The sequence below is a fragment of the Oncorhynchus mykiss genome, chromosome 22, assembly GCF_013265735.2.
Source record: "Oncorhynchus mykiss isolate Arlee chromosome 22, USDA_OmykA_1.1, whole genome shotgun sequence".
Taxonomy (NCBI): domain Eukaryota; kingdom Metazoa; phylum Chordata; class Actinopteri; order Salmoniformes; family Salmonidae; genus Oncorhynchus; species Oncorhynchus mykiss.
In genome coordinates this window covers 21911044-21936469 of record NC_048586.1, presented here as the reverse complement: position 1 = coordinate 21936469, position 25426 = coordinate 21911044, and the positions used below count along the sequence as shown (strand labels likewise).

The 25426-nt window shown below is 42.8% G+C and overlaps 3 protein-coding genes across 8 annotated transcripts in view; 2 read left to right on the top strand and 1 right to left on the bottom strand.

Moving 5' to 3' along the window:
* Nucleotides 1-55: 55 nt before the first annotated feature.
* Nucleotides 56-13670, top strand: ftcdnl1 (formiminotransferase cyclodeaminase N-terminal like 1). 2 transcript variants are annotated; one of them, XM_036958958.1, is made up of 6 exons: nucleotides 56-152; nucleotides 8487-8605; nucleotides 8753-8848; nucleotides 9153-9308; nucleotides 12258-12446; nucleotides 12721-13670. In XM_036958958.1, exons 1-6 carry the CDS (start codon nucleotides 97-99, stop codon nucleotides 13158-13160), a joined length of 1056 nt encoding a protein of 351 aa, XP_036814853.1. In that variant the 5' UTR covers nucleotides 56-96; the 3' UTR covers nucleotides 13161-13670. The 2 variants fall into 2 exon arrangements, with proteins under 2 accessions (XP_036814853.1, XP_021434949.2); XM_021579274.2 differs by lacking the exon at nucleotides 56-152 and adding an exon at nucleotides 7311-7451 and having other exon boundaries at nucleotides 12721-13160.
* c22h2orf69 (chromosome 22 C2orf69 homolog) lies at nucleotides 1765-7108 on the bottom strand. 2 transcript variants are annotated; one of them, XM_021579273.2, is made up of 4 exons: nucleotides 6747-7108; nucleotides 6318-6616; nucleotides 5207-5436; nucleotides 1765-3536 (listed from the first exon to the last, which is right to left on the bottom strand). In XM_021579273.2, exons 2-4 carry the CDS (start codon nucleotides 6609-6611, stop codon nucleotides 3059-3061), a joined length of 1002 nt encoding a protein of 333 aa, XP_021434948.1. In that variant the 5' UTR covers nucleotides 6612-6616; nucleotides 6747-7108; the 3' UTR covers nucleotides 1765-3058. The 2 variants fall into 2 exon arrangements, with proteins under 2 accessions (XP_021434948.1, XP_021434947.1); XM_021579272.2 differs by having other exon boundaries at nucleotides 6318-7067.
* Nucleotides 13671-22748: 9078 nt separating the features above from the next.
* The window catches only part of LOC110501594 (nck-associated protein 5), a 125294-nt gene continuing 122616 nt past the window's right edge, over nucleotides 22749-25426 (top strand). For all 4 annotated transcript variants that reach the window (XR_002470225.2, XM_021579271.2, XM_021579269.2 and 1 more), the window contains exon 1: nucleotides 22749-23300. The gene's annotated coding sequence lies outside the window, so the exon portion shown is untranslated. The remainder of the gene's footprint in view (nucleotides 23301-25426) is intronic.

The following is a 25426-nucleotide window of genomic DNA, read 5'->3' as shown; positions in this document are numbered from 1 at the left end:
CTCAATGGGTTCCCTCTCAGGTGCGAAGACCACAAGAAACATTTGTGGACAACATCTGCAAAGAATGGTCTTTAAACAGAGAAACTACCGGCGGCCATGAACAACAGAACTAAGGCATGCCATCATCTGGGGCATTGTGCTGCCAAAAGCAAGTAAGCAATTATCTCCATTGTTCTGCCATCTACTGATGAGGAAACATTGCCTCCTAGTGCTGATGGCCATGTGTCACATGTTTTTTTTTTTATATAGAAAAAAAGCTAAATCATCTTAAAGTAATATCAAAACAAATAAGGAGTTGATTGCAGTTGATTTGGCAATGACATTGACACACATTCCCCTATCACTCCCATTGACTTTCAGGATGAGGAACCATCTAACATCAAGTTGTAAAATCCTGAACTTCCCCTCTAAGCTCCACTTAAAACTTATCCATTTTCACTTATCCATTGTGGATGCACAAGTTGTAAGGACTTAGCTAGTACAGGTGTTTAATGACCGTATGTTACTTTATAATCGATGTTGTAATTGATAAGTTATGTGGACACCTTCAAATTAGTGGATTCGGTTATTTCAGCCACACGTTGCTGACAGGTGTGTAACATCGACAAACATTGGCAGTATAATGGCCTTACTGAAGAGCTCAATGACGTTCAACGTGACATAGGATGCCACCTTTTTAACAAGTTAGTTTGTCAAATGTCTGCCCTGCTAGAGCTGCCCTGGTCAACGAAGTGCTGGTATTGTGAAGTGGAAACATCTAGAAGCAACAGCGGCTCAGCCACGAAGTGGTAGGCCACACATGCTCACAGAACGGGACCGCCGAGTGCTGAAGTGTGTAAAAAAAAAGAAGTATGTCCTAGTATGCAACACTCACTCTTGAGATCCAACTGCCACTAGAAGCAACGTCAGCACAATAACTGTTTGTAGGTAGCCTCCGGAAATGTGTTTCCATGGCCGAGCAGCCGAACACAAGCCTAAAATCACCATGTGCAATGCCAAGCTTCGGCTGGAGTGGTGTAAAGCTCAATGCTCTTGATTTGACTCTGGAGCAGTGGAAACGCATTCTTTGGCGGGATGAATCACGCTTAACCATCTGGCAATACAATGGACAAATCTGGGTTTCGCGGATGCCAGGAGAACGCTATCTGCCGCAATGCATAGAGCCAGCTGTAATGTTTGGTGGAGGAGGAATAATGGTCTGGGGTTGTTTTTCATGGTTCAGACTAGGCCCCTTAGTTCCAGTGAAGGGAAATCTTAATGCAATGACATTCTAGACAATTTTGTGGCAACAGTTTGAGGAAGGCCCTTTACTGTTTCAGCATGACAATTCCCCCCCCCCCCCATGCACAAAGATGTCCATGCAGAAGTGGTTTGTCGAGATCGGTGTGGAAGAACTTGACTGGCCTGAATTGGAATGCCGACTGCGAGCCCAACATCAGTGCCCGCCCTCACTAATGCTCATGGCTGAATGGAAGCAAGTCCCGGCAGCACTGTTCCAACATCTAGTGGAAAGCCTTCCCAGAAGAGTGGAGGCTGCTATGGCAGCAAAGGGGGACCAACTCCATATTAATGCCCATGATTTTGGAATGAGATGTTCGACTAGCAGGTGTCAACATACTTTTGGTCATGTAGTGTACCTTAAAATGCATTTTGCATCATGATTGCATGCATGCAGCTAGGTATAATCAACCATTTACAAATATAAAAAGTGTTTATGACTGAAATAACCACTATACACACACACACACACACATTCCAACAGTATTGTATCTTTTAAGAGTTGTTCATTTATTTCTAAATGGGCAAATCATACAACAGCAGCTATGGAATAGCATGTCTTGAACAAAAACAGCATTTGAAAAATGGAATGGCTATGAAGTAGAAAAGTACATTCATTGCATTTCAGTAGCCATTGAAACAATCACCAGAAATCCAGCATGGTAGGTAATGCAAAAGCAGCTCTATAAGCTTACCAAGAGATATCACTCTAGTCTATTAGAATACAGTATGAATGCTGAACATCAGCCTGCAAGATTAATTTAAGCTAACCTCCAACTCAAAGTCCATCACTGAACATAAATCAATTTACAAGACGGGACATTCTGACCCAAGCAACATCAGGAAATGTAGTTGTTCCACACAAACACCACCAAGTGTTCCTTGGTGAAACAGAGGCCCACTCCAAGTCACCACAGTATGTCACTTGACATCAAGACAAAGTTCAATGGAAGGAGCTGCTGCACTTGAGCAATAGTCAACTGTTGCCCCCGAAATTATGCAAGAAAATAAACTTTACTCAACCACATTGGACATTGGATCAAAGCTACTTTTTAGATTACAATCAATGTGTTGTATTTCACAAAAAGGCAAAGATTACAATCAAGGTTAGATAATCTGACAATTGACAGGTCTGGCCCTTGATCTTAAGACATGCTCCGGAATTTTGGCGACTAGTAAGTACAGCATTTTTTAAACCTTTCGCTATGGGCTGGATGTTAAAGTGTAGTTCATACATGCATAATCTATGAGCAGAATTACTGTACTACCTAAATTAAACATGAAATCCCTAGTTAGAAAGTGACTTTACTGGAGGTTGTGCGGTGCCATTTCCCCAATTTTTTTCATTAAAGGTTTGATTTTGTGCTACATACTCTTTAAAAGGTGCATTCTGTCAAATGATCACATGCAAATAGCCCTTATTCGGTACAATATGCAAACTTTGTCTATGGTAAAGGCCAATCTAGTAGAAGTAAGGAAATACATTCCTAGGAGAAATGACTGAGGGGTGTCTAGATGCGTTCCAATTGGGATCTGCATGCTTGGATTTTAAAGTAAATTATATTTGAGCCCTTAGATCATGAAATATGAGGTCTAGGGAGATAGGGATAGTGATAGATTGACTTCTGCATGAAAGGAAGAACCAAGAGGGATGAATGAGACCCAACTAGCTTTGGCCCCTTGCATTAAACCAGAAATTTGCAAATTGAATCAAGCTTTGACAGTATTTTTATTTTTTTTACTTTGCATGCCAATAGACAATCAGGAATGAACAAACGCCTCAGAAATCCTGGATGATCCGGAAGTGGTTCTCGATGGATGCGGGCTCATCCTCAAAGTGCATCTTCTGGCTGAGTCGGGCCCCTAGATCCTCAAGTTTCTTGACAAAGCACCCATGCTCTCGGCCCACCCAGGCTCGCATGGGGTCACGCACCTCGTACGGTGTCACGTGGGCGTGGACCGCAACCCCGCTGGCCGCCAGTTCCCCCAGCACCCGCTTGTCAGTCACCCAGGTCTCGCTGCCTCCCGGGTGGCCACCGTCCAGCCAGTACATGTCTGAAAGGCGCTCCACAAATGGCCCCAGCTCCGGGTCAGCCCGTGCCCTCGCCAGCTCGTACACCATCTGGTTGAGCACCACACAGCCTTTGCTGAAGCCCACCACGGCCAAGGAGAAACCCGGGGCGACTGTGTCGCCACCCCTTTGAAGCGGGAGGGGGTTGGGCAAGCCAGCGCGCTCCATGCCGTTGCTCAGCAGTGCCCTACAAATCAGTTATAATTGAGTCATTTGGCAGATTATCTAAAGCAATTTACAGTAAGTTGATACAACTGCATCAAAAATAAGTGCATTCAGATCCCTTGACTTTTTCCCACTTTTTTTTAACATTAGACTTAAAATCCATTTTAGATTTTTTTTAAACAATCCTCAATCTACACACAATACCCCATAATGGCAAAGTAAAAACAGGTTTAGAAATGTTTGTTAATTTATTTAAAAAAAAAACACATTTACATAAGTATTCAGACTCAGTACTTTGTTGAAGCACCTTTGGCAGCAATTACAGCCTCAAGTCTTCTTGGGTAATTATGCTAGAAGCATGGCACACCTGTATTTGGAGAGTTTCTCCCATTCTTCTCTGTAGATCCTCAAGCACTGTCTGGTTGGTTGGGGAGCGTCACTGCACAGCTATTTTCAGGTCTCTCCAGAGATGTTCGATCAGGTTCTCGTCCAGGTTCTGGCTGGACCACTCAAGGACATTCGACTTGTGCCGAAGCCACTCCTGCGTTGCCTTGGCTGTGTGCTTAGGGTTGTTGTCCTGTTAGAAGGTGAACCTTCGCTCCAGTTTGAGGTCCTAAGTGCTCTGGAGCAGGTTTTCATCAAGGATCTCTGTACTTTATTCCATTCATCTTTCCCTCGATCCTGACTAGTCTCCCAGTCCCTGTTGCTGAAAAACATCCCCCAAAAACATCCCCACAGTATGCTGCTGCCACCAATCACCGTAGGGATTGTGCCAGGTTTCCTCCAGATGTGACGCTTGGCATTCAGGCCAAAGAGTTGAATCTAGGTTTCATCAGACCAGAGAATCTTGTTTCTCATGGTCTTAGAGTCTTTATGTGCCTTTTGGCAAACTCCAAGCGGGCTGTCACGTGCCTTTTTACTGAGGAGTGCCTTTTTACTGAGGAGTGGCTTCCGTCTGGTGGAGTGCTGCAGAGATGGTTGTCCTTCTGGAAGGTTCTCCCATCCTCACAGTGGATCATCGGGTTCTTGGTCACCTTCCTGATCAAGGCCCTTCTCCCCCGATTGCTCAGTTTGGTCGGGTGGCCAGCTCTAGGAAGAGTCTTGGTGGTTCAACATTTCTTCCATTTAAGAATGGAGGCCACTGTGTTATTGGGAACCTTCAATGCTGCAGTAATTTTTTGCTATCTTTCCCCAGACATGTGCCTCGACACAATCCAGTCTCGGAGCCCTACGGACAATTCCTTTTGACGTCATGGCTTGGTTTTTGCTTTGATGTCAACTTGGGGTCCTTATAGACAGGTGTGTGCCTCTCCAAATCATGTCCAATCAATTGAATTTAGCACAGGTGGACTCCAATCAAGTTGATGAAACATCTCAAGGATGATCAATAGAAACAGGATGCACCTGGGGCCAATTTTGAGTCTCATAGTAAAGGGTCTGAATACTTAGGTAAATAAGGTATTTTAAAAAATCATACAAGTTCGCAAAAATGTCTAAACTTGTTTCCGCTTTGTCATTATGGGGTACAGTGTGTAGATTGAGGAAAAATAAATCAATTTTAGAATAAGGCTGCAATGTAACAAAATGTGGAAAAAGTCAAGGGGTCTGAACATTTAACAAATGCACTCTAGGTAGGTAGTGAGTGTTAGTGACAAACACAGTGCTAGAATAAAACATTATGAGATGGGATACCTCAGGTGGCGAAATGCTCCGTAGTCAGGTGAGTGCTCGGGCGCTCCAAACAGGTTGCTCTCCACAAAGTTGTGATAGCAGCTGAACTTGTGCAGGTACATGCGGGAGGCTCGAATCACCCACACGTGGCGGTCAGGGAAGCGGCGACCCAGGGTGAGGGCAACGTTCTCCAGGCTCCAGGATAGCCACTGCGCCCCCTCTGGCTGGAGCGACATCTCCTGCTGGAAATTCTAGGGATGAGAGATGGACAGAGGAACAGTGGTGTACGAGATAGACGGGAGGAGTGAGTTGGGTGGAGGCAGAGAGAAGTGGGGAAAAGGAGAGGGGGTCAGTGAAAATAGACAGATGGGGGTGAGGGTGGGGGAGATGGACAGAAGGGAAGGGGTCGAAGAGGGAGAAAGAAAGATGGGATGACAAAGCAGCTTAAGAAGGGTTCATGTTTTTGTGCATCATGGCAACGAAATAACAACAGCATCAATTGGGAGATAAGACCCCCTGCAGTTCGCCTAACAATGACCATGAACTAATTCTGAGAAAAAAAGGCTACCCCTTCCGTCAAGTCTCAAGTCTAACCTCATGTCTTTGGTCCTTGGGTGAAAGACCAAACTTACTAAACTAGTTTTTAAACTATCCTCCTCCCAATTGAGTTTAACACATCAGGTGAAAGAGTGGTCCCTAATGTGATCATGGTGTGGGGTTGCATACAATGAACACATTCATTAACAATTGGTGAGCATCCCACTCGCAACAACCCGAGAATACTAACATTCCCTCGGAAATACTAAGACACCCTTGGAATCATAACATTTTAGTAGGCTAGCCTGTTGGAACTCTTGGAATGGATGTTATTATTTGTGGGCAGGAGTATGTGAATTCGACACTCCACTTGAAATGTAAACAACCATAGCTCTAACCAATTTGGCTAACAGAAACGGCTAAAGGCCGTTGCTGGCTATGCAACGGCCTTTCACCTTCATGCTTGGCATCAATTGGCATACGTGTATAATGTTACCAACCTGCATAATGTCATGACAAATGGCTGAGATGTTCATTTGATGGCGAAATAAGTGATATTAAAATGTACCTGCCTGACAAAACCCACACCTCTCACCTGTATGTCTCCAGGGAAAAACACAACATGTGCACTGCGATCTTCGGCGTCTGAACCGCACTGTCCCTGTGAATCCGAAGTAACGTTACTGAGTAGAAGCAAGTCGTTGACTCGGTCCGGTTGGCATCCCGGAATGTCGACCAGTCTCCGCAGTCGCGGCGGGCTCCCAGGGCGTGTTTCCTGGACTCCAGGCAGACAATGCTCTGGAGGCTCGAATGGCGATGAACCTACTGCAGCGCTCATTGCTTTGGCTGCACAATGAAAGCCCGTTGCAACTCCACGAGCGGTTATCATGGGGGCTAAAACCGGATTAATGTAGTTTAGACGCAAATGCATGGCCAGTTAATGTACAGCATCCGAGGCAGACATACAACAATGAACGTGCAAAACGATGCAACATCGACAACATAGTCATAAACAACTTTCTACCTTATGTCGTTGTAGTTCCTCCTCAACATCGTTGTTTATCCTAGACGTTGATAATTTTGTCAACCTGGGTGACGCTAAAGCGAGTACTGTTGTTGTCTTTGCATTTTGGTCCTCCACGTGTCGCTGTTTGCCAAGGACGTCAGCACGGGAACCAGCCCTCATCCGGTTCCTGTAAGCAAAATACGAATTGCGCATGATCACAGCAAAAGACCGTACAATATAAAGATGGGCAGAAACTGCTTCTCCAATAGAAAACCCAGATCACGCTTGTTGTAGGCGAAGTCATGGTGTCTTTTGCTTGCTAAACTCATGCGCTGAAAAACGTAATCGGTTCTAACGGTCGTCTCGCGCCAAACTGCGCATGTGCAGACCGTGAAATCAAAGGCAGACCTTCAAAAAGTTGTTTTGGATGAAAACGTGTCAGTTGGTCACTTTTATGAGGTTGGCGGCCCGACTCAAGGTTGTGCTTTTAGATTTTGAGAAAATTGACAACTAAGGAAGAATTTGTCACTTCTCTAAATGACCCTGGCCTGTTTTGCATGCCTTCCCGGAAGTCTCGCGATGTTGTCTCTCGATTTATAAACTCAATGGTTGAAGTTTGAATTTACTACTGAGTTACTAAACCCAGAGGTGCAACATCGCGAGAGGCTTCCGGGAACGCTTGAGAAGCAGACCAGGCCGGGGGTTGAGAAGTCAATTACAGAAGTGACTAATTATTCCTTAGTTGTTAATTTTCACAAAATTTAGATTCGAGCCAATGTTTTAAGTACTTTAACATCTTATTTCGCTAACCTCGTGAAAGTAACAAACTGCCACGTTTTCATTTATATAAAAAATAACTTTTGTATCGAAGTTGTGCCTTTGATTTGACAGCCTGCACCAGCGCAATATGGCGCGACAGTTAGCCCAGATGATGTGTTTCTACGCATGCTTTTAGTTTAGCCGACGTTACCATTACAGTGTTTACAAGTGTGATCAGGTTTTTCTATGGTTTCCACATCTCTCGTGCGGGCCTGATAAATAGCCATAATGTAATACTTGCGTTCTAATAACCTAGTGACGACCGATTTCTATTGGAGAGGCAGTTTCTGAATCACAGATTATGCAACGTGTATACATTTTTCGCTTTACAGTAGACACTTGATTGACTGTGTTGGCATTTTTCGTGGTTATTAGAACGCAAGTATTACATTATGGCTTCATATCAGGCCCGCATGAGAGATGTTTAGCATGTCATGTTTTATATGTTAATGAATGCATTTATGAACTGCGCTTGCTTTCTCGTCTTGTGTAACTGTATTGGCCATGTTTGGATTTGTATAATTTTAGTTGATGACAACATTCAAAATTACAAGTGGGATATTCCTTTGACACAGATGCATTTGTAATTTTTCTATAAAAAAATGTACTCCATGTTTATGTTTGATATGTTGTTTATGTTATGATGGCGAGATATCACATTCTTTTCGATCAACCAAGCTGCAGTTTGCCACATAATGTTGTAGACATATTGACATTTTTGGGATGAAAATGTTTCCATTCTCCATGAAGTTTGTATTTAAATGGAGTAAAACAGATAATCCCAAAATGAGAACTTTTCAAGCATCAGAATATAGTAGAGAGACCCAAGGAAATACAGTACAGTTGTCAAATAACTGGTGTTTAGCTACAATTTGTATCTGGTGAAATAGACCACTGCAAAATCAGCCTACCTAAAGTTCAGTGACATGGGTCCTTCAGGGGGATGGCTCATAGTGCCATAGGCCAGCGTCTGGTCGCCTGCCTGCTCAATGTCTCAGAAGCCCGCAGGAAGGAATTGGTGGAAACAGTGGCCAGGGCAGCTGTATTTGACAGTAATGGTGAGTTACCTGTGTAAAAATGTTTAATTGTTCACTGCATATACAGTAGTAACATAGTGATAGGAGTGAAAAATAGTTATGATTTAACAAAATATGATGGTTTCTTCGTGGATTTATGCATCTTTCCGATTGTATGCATCTTTTCAGGCGGACGGCGAGAAGGGACAACAGTGCTCAACATCTTTAATGATCACGACTACAACCGGTCTGTCATCACCATCGTGGCCAGTATTGACTGCATTAGTGAGTATCTGTCCTTTTTATTGGGGAAAAACAACAACTACACTAAGGGACATTTCCTACAGGCTTTGTTCAGGATGACAATGTTACAATAAATATGACAAGTACTTAGCAAAGGTCTTCATTATCCTCCGACAATCTTTTACTCTTATGAGGGGCAGTGGTATAGTAACCCCTGAACACTGCTGCCTAAACATTTTTCAAGCAGACCAGGAATTAAGCACCCTAATTTAACCAATAACTGAACCGTGATTTCACTTGTGTCATTCCAATAATAGAAGGCGTTGTCAATGTGTTTCTGTTGCAGAGGAGGCAGTGCTGTCTGCGTGTGAGCAGGCCTGTCGAATGATTGACATGAGTGCCTATGCAGGCGGCCACCCAACGATGGGCGCTGTGGACCTGGTGCCCCTCTACCCTCTGGGAGAGGAGGTGGGACTGGGGGACTGTGCCAAGGAAGCTAGAGGTGTGTGTGTGTGTGGCCTGCATGTATGTGTCTACACTTTAAAGCTTTGACCCCCTTTTTCTCTCTTCTCAGTTCATCATGTTGTATGCTGTATACGTGTGAATTGTGAGGCGACTCATGCAGTGGTGTATGTACAGTGTCTTCAGAAAGTATTCATACCCCTTGACCTATTCCACATTTTGTTGTTACAGCCTGAATTCAAAATGGATTACTCTTTTTTTCTCACCCATTTACACACAATACCCGATTCACTAATTTGTTTGTAAACAGTTAACAATCTAATTGGCTACCACATGTTCTTGTCAAACTTTCAACAGAGTAGCTAGCAAGCAACAAGATATGCCAAATAACTCAGATTTGACCATTCAAACACAAATCACATTGCCAGGAATCAGATTTGTGTCTGACCTCAAACCACTTACGACAGTGGTTTGAAATGTGTCTCGAAATATCCGATTAATTTGCATTTTTGGCTGTTCAGCTTTCAGGAAAAGGAACCGATTCAAATCGGATATGCACACATTTCACTTCAAACTGCCAATGTGAACAAGGCTTATGAGTTTTCCACATCTGGATTGTGTAACATTTGCCCATTATTCTTTTCAAAATTCTTGCTACCATTTTCAGGTCTTGCCATAGATTTTCAAGTTAATTTATTTTTAATTGTTTTTTAGTTTGTTTTTTTATCCATTTTTTTATCCCATTTTCATGGTATCCAATTGGTACAGTATAAGTCGGAACTTTATACACGCCTTAGCCAAATACATTTAAACTAAGTTTTTCACAATTCCTGACATTTAATCCTAGTAAAAATTCCCTGTCTTAGGTCAGTTAGGATCACCACTTTATTTTAAGAATGTGAAATGTCAGAATAATAGTAGAGAGAATTATTCTTTTCAGCTTTTATTTCTTTCATCCCATTCCCAGTGGGTCAGAAGTTTTACGTAAACTCAATTAGTATTTTGTAGCATTGCCTTTCAATTCTTTAACTTGGGTCAAACATTTCGGGTAGCCTTCCACAAGCTTCCCACAATAAGTTGGGAGAATTTTGTCCCATTCCTTGTCACAGAGCTGGTGTAACTGAGTCAGGTTTGTAGGCCTCCTTGCTCGCACACGCTGTTTCAGTTCTGCCCACAAATTTTCTATAGGATTGAGGTCAGGGCTTTGTGATGGCCACTCCAATACCTTGACTTTGTTGTCCTTAAGCCATTTTGTCACAACTTTGGAAATATGCTTGGGGTCATTGTCCATTTGGAAGACCCATTTGCGACCAAGCTTTAACTTCCTGACTGATGTCTTGAGATGTTGCTTCAATATATACACATAATTTTCCTCCCTCATGATACCATCTATTTTGTGAAATGCCCCAGTCCCTCCTGCAGCAAAGCACCCACACAACATGATGCTGCCACCCCTGTGCTTCAAGGTTGAGATGGTGTTCTTCAGCTTGCAAGCATCCCCTTTTTCCTCCGAACATAACGATGGTCATTTTGGCCAAACAGTTCTATTTTTGTTGCATCAGCCAGAGGACATTTCTCCAAAAAGTACGATCTTTGTCCCCATGTGCAGTTGCAAACCGATATAGGACTCGTTTCACTGTGGATATAGATACTTTTGTACCTGTTTCCTCCAGCATCTTCACAAGGTCCTTTGCTGTTGTTGTGGGATTGATTTGCACTTTTCGCACCAAAGTACGTTATTCTCTAGGAGACTGAACACGTCTCCTTCCTGAGCGGTATGATGGCTGCGTGGTCCCATGGTGTTTATACTTGCGTACTATTGTTTGTACAGATGAACGTGGTACCTTCAGGCATTTGGAAATTGCTCCCAAGGATGAACCAGACTTGTGGAGGTCCACAATTTTTTTTCTGAGGTCTTGGCTGATTTCTTTTGACTTTGCCATGATGTCAAGCAAAGAGGCCCTGAGTTTGTAGGTAGGCCTTGAAATACATCCACAGGTACTGTCATGTATTGTCATATTATGTCTTGTTCCTGTTCTTTCTCTTCACTCCGTCTCCCTCTGCTGGTCGTATTAGGTTACCTTCTCTTCCTCTCCTTCCCCCAGCTGTTCCTCATCTTCTCTAACTACCTCGTTCACCCTTTTCCCACCTGTTCCTTTTTTCCCTCTGATTAGGTCTCTATTCTCTCTCTGTTCCTGCTTCTGTCTTTGTCAGATTCTCGTTTGAGTTTCTCATGCCAGAACCAAACTATCGTCTTGTTTGCTTCACCCTTGTCCCGTCCTGTCGGAATCTGCCTGTTCATCTGATGCTACGTGTGATCAGGTACCTCTGTCCTCTACGACCCGCGCCTACCCAGAGAGACCAGCAGTCTGTCGCCGCTAACCCAGCTATTCTCCTCTGCTGCCAAGAAGGGGACTCTAACCCAGCTATTCTCCTCTGCTGCTAAGAAGGGGGACTCTTCTGTAAATATCAGAAGGACTTTATGATTCATTTGTCGCCCTCTCTGCGGGTTGTCTATTTTGCCATTATATACATCTGAAGAGGATCTATGTCTTCCCTGTGTTTTGACATTAAAGGACTCTGTTTTTGTTAAACCGCTTTTGGGTCCTCACTCACGTGCATAACAGGTACACCTCCAATTGGGTCAAATGTTGTCAATTAGCCTATCAGAAGCTTCTAAAGCTATGACACCATTTTCTAGAATTCCCCAAGCTGTTTAAAGGCACAGTCAACTAGTGTATGTAAACTTCTGATCAACTGAAATTGTGATATAGTGAATTACAAGTAAAATAATCTGTTTGTAAACAATTTTTTGGAAAAATGACTTGTGTCGTCATGCACAAAGTAGATGTCCTAACCGACTTGCCAAAACTATAGTTAACAAGAAATTTGTGAAGTGGTTGAAAAATGAGTTTTAATGACTCCAACCTATGTATGTAAACTTCCGACTTCAACTGTATGTGTTAACCCATCCTCTCACCCTGTCCAGCGGTGGCTGCTGGGCTGACTGAACGGGTCAGTGGCACCAGTGCTTTCTTCTTTGGTTGGGCAGACTCACCCCAGCACCGAGGCCTGGCGCAGAGACGCAAGGAGATGGGCTGGTTCAGGAAGAATCCAGACACAGGAGCCAGCCGACCAGACGTGGGGCCCCTGCCACAGAAACGATATGGCCTCACAGGTTAGCACTCGCTTAGGGCTTGGCGGTTGGTGGATGTCCTGTTTACGCAAATACTGAGAGGTGATTTTTAAAACATAGGGTTAGGCTAGATTTGCATGTTTCATTCTGAGGACAGGCCCTCAGTGCCCCCACATTACACTCTCATGAAGTATAGCACAGAGAGAGCGTACCCAGTAGCCACTAATTGGGCACATTTGAAAATAACCGTATCTCTGCACCGTCTTGTGTCTTTTTGTCTGATCTTCTGACCTGTGACCCCACCTTTGCCATGCAGGTGTCGGAGCTAGTCCCTACGTCATGAACTGCAACGTCACCATCGACACCCAGGACCTGGCTCTAGGGCGCAGCATCGCCATGTCGATTAGGGATTCTACTCCTGGGGGAATACCGGGGGTGCAAGTGCTGGCCCTGCCACACGAGGGTGCCGTGGAGATAGCCTGCAATGTGGAGAGCATGAAGGGGAACCCTCCTAGCCAGGTTGGGGAGAGGGGCGAGCCGTGGCCCACCTTCAGTATTGGTGGGCAGCCATACTGCCACGCCCCAGAATCTCTTATCACAGCCAGGGTGGCAGAGCTGGCAGGACGGCAGGGGGTGGCCACTAAGGGCACAGCACTGGTGGGGTTCACGCCCTATGAGTGCAGAGGCCTGGCAGAGAAAGCTTTGTCATTGGGCATCGCTGAGTTCTGGAAAGAACTGCGCAGGTTACACATGTAACCTTCCAAACTTTACTACAAAACCTCAACATGTTGTATTATTCAGGTTGATTGAACGAAGAATGTAAAAGGACATGCAAGCTGTTATCGGCAAGGTTTAAAGCATATGAATTGCAGAAATGCACGACTATTACACAACAGTTTTGAATCTGTGGGCTCTGGATTTGATGTAGCACATTTGAACAAGGATATTGTACAGAGAATCTCATTTAGTGTGGTGATCATGGTTGAAAACTTCAATGCCATAGACCTTAACTGTGATCATCTTAATATAAGTACTCATCAAGACACAAAGGGACAAATTACCAATTTGGAGTTGAGGTAATACTTTTTTGTAAATCATTTAACGATGTCAGTGGGATACCTACACAATTAATTTTGTTAAGCATGCATATCCCAAGTCAGAGTAACACTGAAAGTGCTGCAAAATGTTGCAATTTATTGTTCTATTAACAGGTTAATCCTTCTTTATTTGACTTTAAAGAATAAACATGACTTTATTATAACTTTACTATTTTCATATTATTGTTTATAATTATACCAAAAAATATATATTATCATGAAATATATTAAAGGTGCGTTCTGTAACATTCTCATGTTCAAAACTCTAAAACTACCATTAAGATTGGACTCAATGAGAGTAAAAAAAGCAACTGTGTATCCAGACCAAAGTGTGTACACACCTCGTGTTGTAAGACGTGGTCTAGCGTCAGACAGGAAAGTTCTGGCCACCTTCAGACAAACAAACGTGCACTCTGTTTGGCATGGTAGAGTTCTTCGCCGGGACGTGTCAAAACGCATAGACATTTGTTTGCTCTGTCTTCAGGACAATACAGTGCCACTGCCTCAATCCTTATCCCAGTCTGCTGTTCCCACATGCGTCAAGAGGGCCACCATTGTTCCTGTTCCCAAGAAAGCTACGGTAACTGAGCTAAACGACTACCGCCCCGTAGCACTCACTTCCGTCATCATCAAGTGCTTTGAGAGACTAGTCAAGGACCATATCACCTCCACCCTACCTGACACCCTAGACCCACTCCAATTTGCTTACCGCACCAATAGGTCCACAGACGACGCAATCGCAACCACACTGCACACTGCCCTAACCCATCTGAAAAAGAGGAATACCTATGTGAGAATGCTGTTCATCGACTACAGCTCAGCATTTAACACCATAGTACCATCAAAACTCGTCATCAAGCTCGAGACCTTGGGTCTCGACCCCGCCCTGTGCAACTGGGTACTAGACTTCTTGACGGGCCGCCCCCAGGGTGGTGAGGGTAGGTAACAACATCTCCACCCCGCTGATCCTCAACACTGGGGCCCCATAAGGGTGCGTTCTGAGCCCTCTGCTGTACTCCCTGTTCACCCACGTCTGCGTGGCCATGCACGGCTCCAACTCAATCATCAAGTTTGCGGACGACACTACAGTGGTAGGTTTGATTACCAACAACGACGAGACTGCTTACAGGGAGGATGTGAGGGCCCTCGGAGTGTGGTGTCAGGAAAATAACCTCACACTCAACGTCAACAAAACAAAAAAGGAGATGATTGTGGACTTCAGGAAACAGCAGAGAGAGTACCCCCCCTATCCACATCGACGGGACAGTAGTGGAGAGGGTAGTAAGTTTTAAGTTCCTCGGCATACACATCACTGACAAACTGAATTGGTCCACCCACACAGACAGTGTTGTGAAGAAGGCGCAGCAGCGCCTCTTCAACCTCAGGATGCTGAAGAAATTTGGCTTGTCACCAAAAGCACTCACAAACTTCTACTGATGCACAATCGAGAGCATCCTGTCGGGCTGTATCACCGCCTGGTACGGCAACTGCTCCGCCCACAACCGTAAGGCTCTCCAGAGTGTAGTGAGGTCTGCACAACGCATCACCTGGGGCAAACTACCTGCCCTCCAGGACACCTACACCACCCGATGTCACAGGAAGGCCATAAAGATCATCAAGGGCAACAACCACCCGAGCCACTGCCTGTTCACCCCGCTATCATCCAGAAGGCGAGGTCAGTACAGGTGCATCAAAGCAGGGACCGAGAGACTGAAAAACAGCTTCTATCTCAAGGCCATCAGACTGTTAAACAGCCACCACTAACATTGAGTGGCTGCTGCCAACATACTGACTCAATCCAGCCACTTTAATAATGGAAATTGATGTAAAAAATGTATCACTAGCCACTTTAAACAATGCCACTTAATATAATGTTTACATACCCTACATTACTCATCTCATATGTATATGTATATACTGTACTCTACAGTGCCTTGCGAAAGTATTCGGCCCTCTTGAACTTTGCGACCTTTTGCCACATTGCCACATTTCAGGCTTCAAACATAAAGATATAAAACTGTATTTTTTTTGTGAAGAATCAACAACAAGTGGGACACAATCATGAAGTGGAACGACATTTATTGGATATTTCAAACTTTTTTAACAAATCAAAAACTGAAAAATTGGGCGTGCAAAATTATTCAGCCCCTTTAAGTTAATACTTTGTAGCGCCACCTTTTGCTGCGATTACAGCTGTAAGTCGCTTGGGGTATGTCTCTATCAGTTTTGCACATCGAGAGACTGAACATTTTTCCCATTCGTCCTTGCAAAACAGCTCAAGCTCAGTGAGGTTGGATGGAGAGCATTTGTGAACAGCAGTTTTCAGTTCTTTCCACAGATTCTCAATTGGATTCAGGTCTGGACTTTGACTTGGCCATTCTAACACCTGGATATGTTTATTTTTGAACCATTCCATTGTAGATTTTGCTTTATGTTTTGGATCATTGTCTTGTTGGAAGACAAATCTCCGTCCCAGTCTCAGGTCTTTTGCAGACTCCATCAGGTTTTCTTCCAGAATGGTCCTGTATTTGGCTCCATCCATCTTCCCATCAATTTTAACCATCTTCCCTGTCCCTGCTGAAGAAAAGCAGGCCCAAACCATGATGCTGCCACCACCATGTTTGACAGTGGGGATGGTGTGTTCAGGGTGATGAGCTGTGTTGCTTTTACGCCAAACATAACGTTTTGCATTGTTGCCAAAAAGTTCAATTTTGGTTTCATCTGACCAGAGCACCTTCTTCCACATGTTTGGTGTGTCTCCCAGGTGGCTTGTGGCAAACTTTAAACAACACTTTTTATGGATATCTTTAAGAAATGGCTTTCTTCTTGCCACTCTTCCATAAAGGCCAGATTTGTGCAATATACGACTGATTGTTGTCCTATGGACAGTCTCCCACCTCAGCTGTAGATCTCTGCAGTTCATCCAGAGTGATCATGGGCCTCTTGGCTGCATCTCTGATCAGTCTTCTCCTTGTATGAGCTGAAAGTTTAGAGGGACGGCCAGGTCTTGGTAGATTTGCAGTGGTCTGATACTCCTTCCATTTCAATATTATCGCTTGCACAGTGCTCCTTGGGATGTTTAAAGATTGGGAAATCTTTTTGTATCCAAATCCGGCTTTAAACTTCTTCACAACAGTATGTCGGACCTGCCTGGTGTGTTCCTTGTTCTTCATGATGCTCTCTGCGCTTTTAACGGACCTCTGAGACTATCACAGTGCAGGTGCATTTATACGGAGACTTGATTACACACAGGTGGATTGTATTTATCATCATTAGTCATTTAGGTCAACATTGGATCATTCAGAGATCCTCACTGAACTTCTGGAGAGAGTTTGCTGCACTGAAAGTAAAGTGGCTGAATAATTTTGCACGCCCAATTTTTCAGTTTTTGATTTGTTAAAAAAGTTTGAAATATCCAATAAATGTCATTCCACTTCATGATTGTGTCCCACTTGTTGTTGATTCTTCACAAAAAAAATACAGTTTTATATCTTTATGTTTGAAGCCTGAAATGTGGCAAAAGGTCGCAAAGTTCAAGGGGGCCGAATACTTTCGCAAGGCACTGTATATCATCTACTGCATCTTGCATGTACATGTATCACTAGCCACTTTAAACCATGCCACTTTATGTTTATATATATACCCTACATTACTCATCTCATATGTATATACTGTACTCTATACCATCTACTGCATCTTGCCTATGCCGTTCTGTACCATCACTCATTCATATATCTTTATGGACATATTCTTTATCCCTTTACACTTGTGTGTATAAGGTAGTAGTTGTGGAATTGTTAGGTTAGATTACTCGTTGGTTAGTACTTCATTGTTGGAACTAGAAGCACAAGCATTTCGCTACACTCGCATTAACATCTGCTAACCATGTGTATGTGACAAATAACATTTGATTTGAGTTATGTCATTATTGCCTTTTGTGATTGGATTTAAAATGACAATTTTCATAGAAATGGCTCACTCCAAAAGTGGTCAAGGATAGGGTTAAGTTTAGGGGTGGTGCTTAAACTATTCAAGATAATATGTTCTAATGTCCTCCACTTTGGAATTTGGGCGATGGTCAGGTCACTTCCTGTTTGGTATAAATAAGAAACTGTGTTTACAGATGGGTCCTTGGTAATTTCCTGTAATTAAGCATACATCGCTTTTAGTCAGTCAGTCTTCTGAAGGCAATTTTTGCCATCCAAGATACAGATGCATAATACCCTAGAGAATCAATGTTATGTATTCATATAAAGCATGCACTTTCACTATACGTTCAACTAATTGCATAAAGTATGCCAATTAAATGAATCTATACTGAACACAAATATAAACACAACATGTAAAGTGTTGGTCCCATGTTTCATGAACTGAAATTAAAGATCCCGGAAATGTTCCATACGCACAAAGCTTATTTCTCTCAAATTTTGGGCAGAAATGTGTATTTAATCCCTGTTAGTGAGCATTTCTCCTTTGCCAAAATAATTCATCCACCTGGCAGGTGTGGCATATAAAGAAGCTGATTAAACAGCATGATAATTACACAGTTGCACCTTGTGCTGGGGTCAATAAAAGGCCATTAAAAAATGTGCAGTTTTGTCACACAACACAATGCCACAGATGTCTCAAGTTTTGAGGGAGCGTGCAATTGGAATCCTGACTGCAGGAATGTCCACACGAGCTGTTGCCAGTTCATTTATTTACCATAAGCCGCCTCAGATGTTGTTTTGGAGAGAGAGTGTGGGCGAGTGGTTTGCAGATGTCAAAGTTGTGAACAGAGTGCCCCATGATGGCAGTGGGGTTATGGTATGGACAGGCATAAAGCTACGGACAACGAACACAGTTGCATTTTATCGATAGCAATTTAAATGCACAAAAATACTGTGATGAAATCCTGAGGTCCACTGTGAGGACCATTTTTTAAAGGAATCTGTGACCAACAGATGCATATCTGTATTCCCAATCATGTAAAATCCGTAGATTAGGGCCTAATAAATGTAGTTAAAATCTATGAAATTGTTGCATGTTTTGCATATTTTTGTTCAGTGTAGCTTGGCTACAAGAGGGATATGTACTGTATGCATGTCCACTATGCATTGTGATAATTCTACTTATTTAATTCACGTTATTACTCATTTATAATTTCATCTTCACATTTTCATGTTTTTAATTGTCTTTGTGTATCTGTGCACTGTGAAATTTGAGTGTTACATTACAGAGTACTGTAGTGTGTATTGTGAGGCTATTTGCCTCCCTTTTGACTCACAGTATTAACCATTTGATGACATGCTGGGGAATTTGGCTAGATGACAAGATAGTGCTGGGACGAGATGATTACACTCATTGGTTACATGAGGGCAGTTCAATCGAGTACAGGCTTAACTGAATGAACAACAAAGGTGGAATTTTATTAAATAGTTTCGGGATTGGCTTCGTCTCTGAAGGAAGATCCTCAAAGCTAGATGATGTGATGCCATCAGCCCCACATACACCCCCCCCCCCACACACACCTCCTGAAAACCCTGCACAGCTAAATCAAGTGTACCTAAAGTAACTGAAAGGAAGGAAACATCATATTATTTTTACCCTGGTCTGTTTTACATACATTTGAAAGCCCACAAGCGATCTGATGGTGTGAGCTATCAATGCATTCCAGAGATAGAATTTGATGTTGCACCCTTGTATGCATGCACCATCGTTATGAATTTATGTACTTGCATGGTTTGTGTACTTTAGGTATGTACTTTAGGTCCTACAGTAGGCTGTATTTGTTTGCATTGGCGTTTAAATGCATTTGTACTTTCCCTCTTAATGTGTGCACATTAATCTCTTTGAGCCTCCAGCTGAGGCTCTTAGTCATACAGTTAATGCAGCCATGCAGCTTCATCTCATCAGTACAGTACATACTGCACAACACACACAAATACACACTCCCTGCCAGCCTTGGGAGCATCAGGCCCCAATGTAGGTCACAGCATAAGCCCAGGGGTGTCCTGGTCCTCCCAACACTCTCACACACACGTATGGACTTGTACATGGAACCCTATTCACATTTTTGCTATTTTAACATCCAAACAGTATCTACCTCAAACTCATATATTAGCACTCACTCTGCACTTTGTTTTGAAAAGCTACCTAATGTAATCTAAGCAGCTGTCACTCATGTCCCCATGTATTAGCTTACTTTTATGGGATGAAAATGGTCCAGGTAATGCGTGGCATCTGGTGGCTTAGAACATGTTTGTCAGCCACAAGTCTGAAGTCTCATGTATTTCCCTCATGTAAAGGAAATCAACTGATTGAGCATTAGATAGATAGGTACTTTATTTATTCCCAGGGAAATGTAATTTAAGCTTCTCTCGGTCTCGAGCTCACTCGGGCTCTCTCTCTGCTTCCCTCTCTCACTGTCTTGTTTTTTGCTCTTTTCCTCACTCTCTTTTCCTCCCTCTCTATCAATCTACACCCCACCCTCCCTCCCTATTAACCTCATTAGGCCTAGTGAGTCACTTCTGATAGCCTTAACGACTGTAAATGCAACCATGCTAGATTCTAGGTTGACACTTCCTTCTATAAGGACTTTCAAGGAGGGCCCTTTTAGATACTCACTAGAAAGTGTAGATTAGGTAGTCACTAGGCAAACAGACATTATGATAGAGTGGCATTGGTTGTCTGTTACTGTATATTTCATAGCAATAATATACTGTAGATATTATATCAAATCAGGTGTTAATGTTACAGCCCTTATTTTCACTATAAATATTCATATCTAATAAAATGTTCACTGTAAACATTTCATTGTAATAATCCAGTGTTTTTAGAGTTTTGTGCCTTTTTAGTTCTTCAATAGATGCGACATAGGATTCTTTCGACATGAGTTAGCCTGACAGTGTTTCAACTGAGTGTCATGTGACATGATACAGACATAAAGGATCTGATTTATTTACAACAGTTTCCAACGTACTATTAATAATATTCCAGAGCAGTTATTTTTTTCTCTCTCTGCCCTGTCAAATGCATAGATAACTCCGTCTTCAGTGCATCTTTTATTAAATCATACGACTCCGCTGAAGAAGGACTAATAAATGATGTGCGCAAATGGGCAACCATTCATAAGCAAGTTATTAAGCTGATATGTGAAACATAACATTTTTTTCTTAAGTAAGGTGTTTTCGCTGTGATTTTATCATTTTATTTCGGATAATTTGAGACCTGAGGCCAATTCAGTCGTTACAGCATAACATTATCTTCCTCGGCAGTACCCAAAAGTCAAACGCATTCCTTTTAAACCTAATTTATTCTGCCAATTCAAAGAAAGTAATGTATACCGTTGGTCAAATATCTTGGAACTACCTTTTGACGCAGTGTTAGAATAATTGCCCTTCTCATGTAAAGTATTATGTATGTATTGTGATTTTGAAGTAGCTTTGGAGGAAACTTACAGTGCCTTGCGAAAGTATTCGGCCCCCTTGAACTTTGCGACCTTTTGCCACATTTCAGGCTTCAAACATAAAGATATAAAACTGTATTTTTTTGTGAAGAATCAACAACAAGTGGGACACAATCATGAAGTGGAACGACATTTATTGGATATTTCAAACTTTTTTAACAAATCAAAAACTGAAAAATTGGGCGTGCAAAATTATTCAGCCCCTTTACTTTCAGTGCAGCAAACTCTCTCCAGAAGTTCAGTGAGGATCTCTGAATGATCCAATGTTGACCTAAATGACTAATGATGATAAATACAATCCACCTGTGTGTAATCAAGTCTCCGTATAAATGCACCTGCACTGTGATAGTCTCAGAGGTCCGTTAAAAGCGCAGAGAGCATGCTTAAAGAAGAACAAGGAACACACCAGGCAGGTCCGAGATACTGTTATGAAGAAGTTTAAAACCGGATTTGGATACAAAAAGATTTCCCAAGCTTTAAACATCACCAGGAGCACTGTGCAAGCGATAATATTGAAATGGAAGGAGTATCAGACCACTGCAAATCTACCAAGACCTGGCCGTCCCTCTAAACTTTCAGCTCATACAAGGAGAAGACTGATCGAGATGCAGCCAAGAGGCCCATGATCACTCTGGATGAACTGCAGAGATCTACAGCTGAGGTGGGAGACTCTGTCCATAGGACAACAATCAGTCGTATATTGCACAAATCTGGCCTTTATGGAAGAGTGGCAAGAAGAAAGCCATTTCTTAAAGATATCCATAAAAAGTGTCGTTTAAAGTTTGCCACAAGCCACCTGGGAGACACACCAAACATGTGGAAGAAGGTGCTCTGGTCAGATGAAACCAAAATGGAACTTTTTGGCAACAATGCAAAACGTTATGTTTGGCGTAAAAGCAACACAGCTGAACACACCATCCCCACTGTCAAACATGGTGGTGGCAGCATCATGGTTTGGGCCTGCTTTTCTTCAGCAGGGACAGGGAAGATGGTTAAAATTGATGGGAAGATGGATGGAGCCAAATACAGGACCATTCTGGAAGAAAACCTGATGGAGTCTGCAAAAGACCTGAGACTGGGACGGAGATTTGTCTTCCAACAAGACAATGATCCAAAACATAAAGCAAAATCTACAATGGAATGGTTCAAAAATAAACATATCCAGGTGTTAGAATGGCCAAGTCAAAGTCCAGACCTGAATCCAATTGAGAATCTGTGGAAAGAACTGAAAACTGCTGTTCACAAATGCTCTCCATCCAACCTCACTGAGCTTGAGCTGTTTTGCAAGGAGGAATGGGAAAAAATGTCAGTCTCTCGATGTGCAAAACTGATAGAGACATACCCCAAGCGACTTACAGCTGTAATCGCAGCAAAAGGTGGCGCTACAAAGTATTAACTTAAGGGGGCTGAATAATTTTGCACGCCCAATTTTTCAGTTTTTGATTTGTTAAAAAAGTTTGAAATATCCAATAAATGTCGTTCCACTTCATGATTGTGTCCCACTTGTTGTTGATTCTTCACAAAAAAATACAGTTTTATATCTTTATGTTTGAAGCCTGAAATGTGGCAAAAGGTCGTAAAGTTCAAGGGGGCCGAATACTTTCGCAAGGCACTGTAAGTCTATCATGGTCACTCTCATTAAAATAGTCCAAAATGCAACGGCTATCCTCACCCGCCTTGCAGGAGCAGAACGTGCCACCTATGAAGTCAGCAGTCCCCAACCCCCACCCTGAACACATGTTATACATCCGCTGGGCACAGGCTGAGCATAACGCTGAGACACAGCTGAGAATACGGAGAGAAAGAGAGGGAGAGAAAGAGAGGGGGCACTGAAGTGGAAGTATGAGTGAGCATCAGAGAGAAGGACAGAAATAGAGCGCTAAAGGAACGAATTGCAGAGGGAGGATCAGAGAGAGAGAGCAATGGTGGTGCACATGGGTTTATGGTATTGTTGCAAGAGCCTTTTCTGTCATTTTCTGTGGACATGAACCTCACGTGGATTTTCTCAGACTCCCAGTGGATTTCCCTGCAATTCCTCCCTGGATCTAAACAGCTGTTGAAGACTTGAAGACCAAACCATGCCTTCTCTTCATTGTAGCTTCAACATGGGACCTTGACTGGGTTCCCTGGCTGGATTCTGACTACCACGGATACCCTTCACAATTTTTTATTTAACTCTATCTTAGTCCAAATGAGATCAAAATACCTATTTTTCAAGGGAGACCTGACGACGAAGGATGGCGCTATGTGGCACCTCCACTAAGCACCACCCCTCAGTGCATGCTCTGCAGTGAAGATTCCTCCATGTGCTATCTATACTGACGTCCCTAATCGTGGATAGCCACTGACAGGGTAAGATGCTGCCATGATGGCTGCTTTGAATTAATGGCTGTCATGTAGAAATGTAAGACTGTTCAGTGTGGCATTGAATTACCACATCGTAGGTGTGTTATACATGGCCTGAGAATTGCTCTGGTAGCACCTATCTAAGCAAGTCTGCACACACATCCAAAAAGGCGATTACAGAATTTTGAGAAGTACGTAGTCATGTGTTGAAAGTGCGTAGCAGCCGATATGTGATATATTGCTTCCTGATGAATAGGTAGTCTCATACAATAGAAATGGAAGACTATGGCAACAACACCACAGCAGCCCTGAATAGGACAGAGCACTTACTCAACAGTGGATGTGATGTGGCTCAGGGCAAGGGGATGGTCAATGTCCACAGCTAGATTTTCATGCTTGGCCCGTCAAGGCACACAATCGACTATGTGGACAAGGGAGACTGAGAAATGCATTTAGGAAGAGGTAATTTGTCTAAATTTTTTGGATACAGTACAGTAATTAGTCTAAATTTTTTCTGGATACAGTACAACAAGAAGATGATAGACAGTGAAACATAGATATGTATGCATATGGTAGTGTGCATACATTTTTATTTAATTAAATCAAATAGTTTATGTAATCAAGGTGTTGTTTATGTAATCAAGACATATGTGCGTGCTGCAGCAAGCAATAGCTTGGGAACTATGATGGCTAGCCCCGCTTATACAGACGTAGCGGTGTTGTAACCAAGCTAAATGTAATGCACACCCACACAACAATTATTAGATGTCGAGGTTAAGTTCATTTTCAGCTGACTTCGGAGGTTTAAACAACAGTTTTTTATACTTTATTTTAGAACATTACTGGAGTTGTTTCCAGAACAGTTGGTCCAGCAGAGGACACTGCCGTAATGTCTGTTAGCACTACTGCTGAATCTGAGAAGTGGGGGGGACATAGTTGGTTCTGGGTTCTGGAATAAAACAGCACAGTACACTGTATTAAGACAAATTAAGTCAAATTATTAAGTTGTCTGGGTTGCAGCTGCATGTGATTTACTGAAGATGTATGTATTTAAATGCTCCGGGGGAAGGTCCCAAGGCCAATGTGAGAGGAAGAGGAAAGCTTCCTCAATTATACCAATTTACCCCCTACCCAGAGGAAGACATTTAATGACACTTTTCTGGCCCAAGTCTTTCCATATAAGCACACATACAGAAAACTGCTGCTGCTGACAAGACGGTAATGGAATGACTGTAGGCCCATCCTCAGTTGTTCCCATACCATGGGCTCAATTTAGGACTGTGGCTTACATGTTTGCACACATTTAAGTATTGCTCACGTAAGGTTCAACATAATCTTACTCTTATATTTTCACTTGTCATGGGAACAATTTGTGAGGATAATGTGGAACTACACAGCAAATTCTCTAGTAAAAAATACAGTGCCTTGCGAAAGTATTCGGCCCCCTTGAACTTTGCGACCTTTTGCCACATTTCAGGCTTCAAACATATTTTTTGTGAATCAACAACAAGTGGGACACAATCATGAAGTGGAACGACATTTATTGGATATTTCAAACTTTTTTAACAAATCAAAAACTGATAAATTGGGCGTTCAAAATTATTCAGCCCCCTTAAGTTAATACTTTGTAGCGCCACCTTTTGCTGCGATTACAGCTGTAAGTCGCTTGGGGTATGTCTCTATCAGTTATGCACATTCGAGAGACTGACATTTTTTCCCATTCCTCCTTGCAAAACAGCTCGAGCTCAGTGAGGTTGGATGGAGAGCATTTGTGAACAGCAGTTTTCAGTTCTTTCCACAGATTCTCGATTGGATTCTGGTCTGGACTTTGACTTGGCCATTCTAACACCTGGATATGTTTATTTTTGAACCATTCCATTGTAGATTTTGCTTTATGTTTTGGATCATTGTCTTGTTGGAAGACAAATCTCCGTCCCAGTCTCAGGTCTTTTGCAGACTCCATCAGGTTTTCTTCCAGAATGGTCCTGTATTTGGCTCCATCCATCTTCCCATCAATTTTAACCATCTTCCCTGTCCCTGCTGAAGAAAAGCAGGCCCAAACCATGATGCTGCCACCACCATGTTTGACAGTGGGGATGGTGTGTTCAGCTGTGTTGCTTTTACGCCAAACA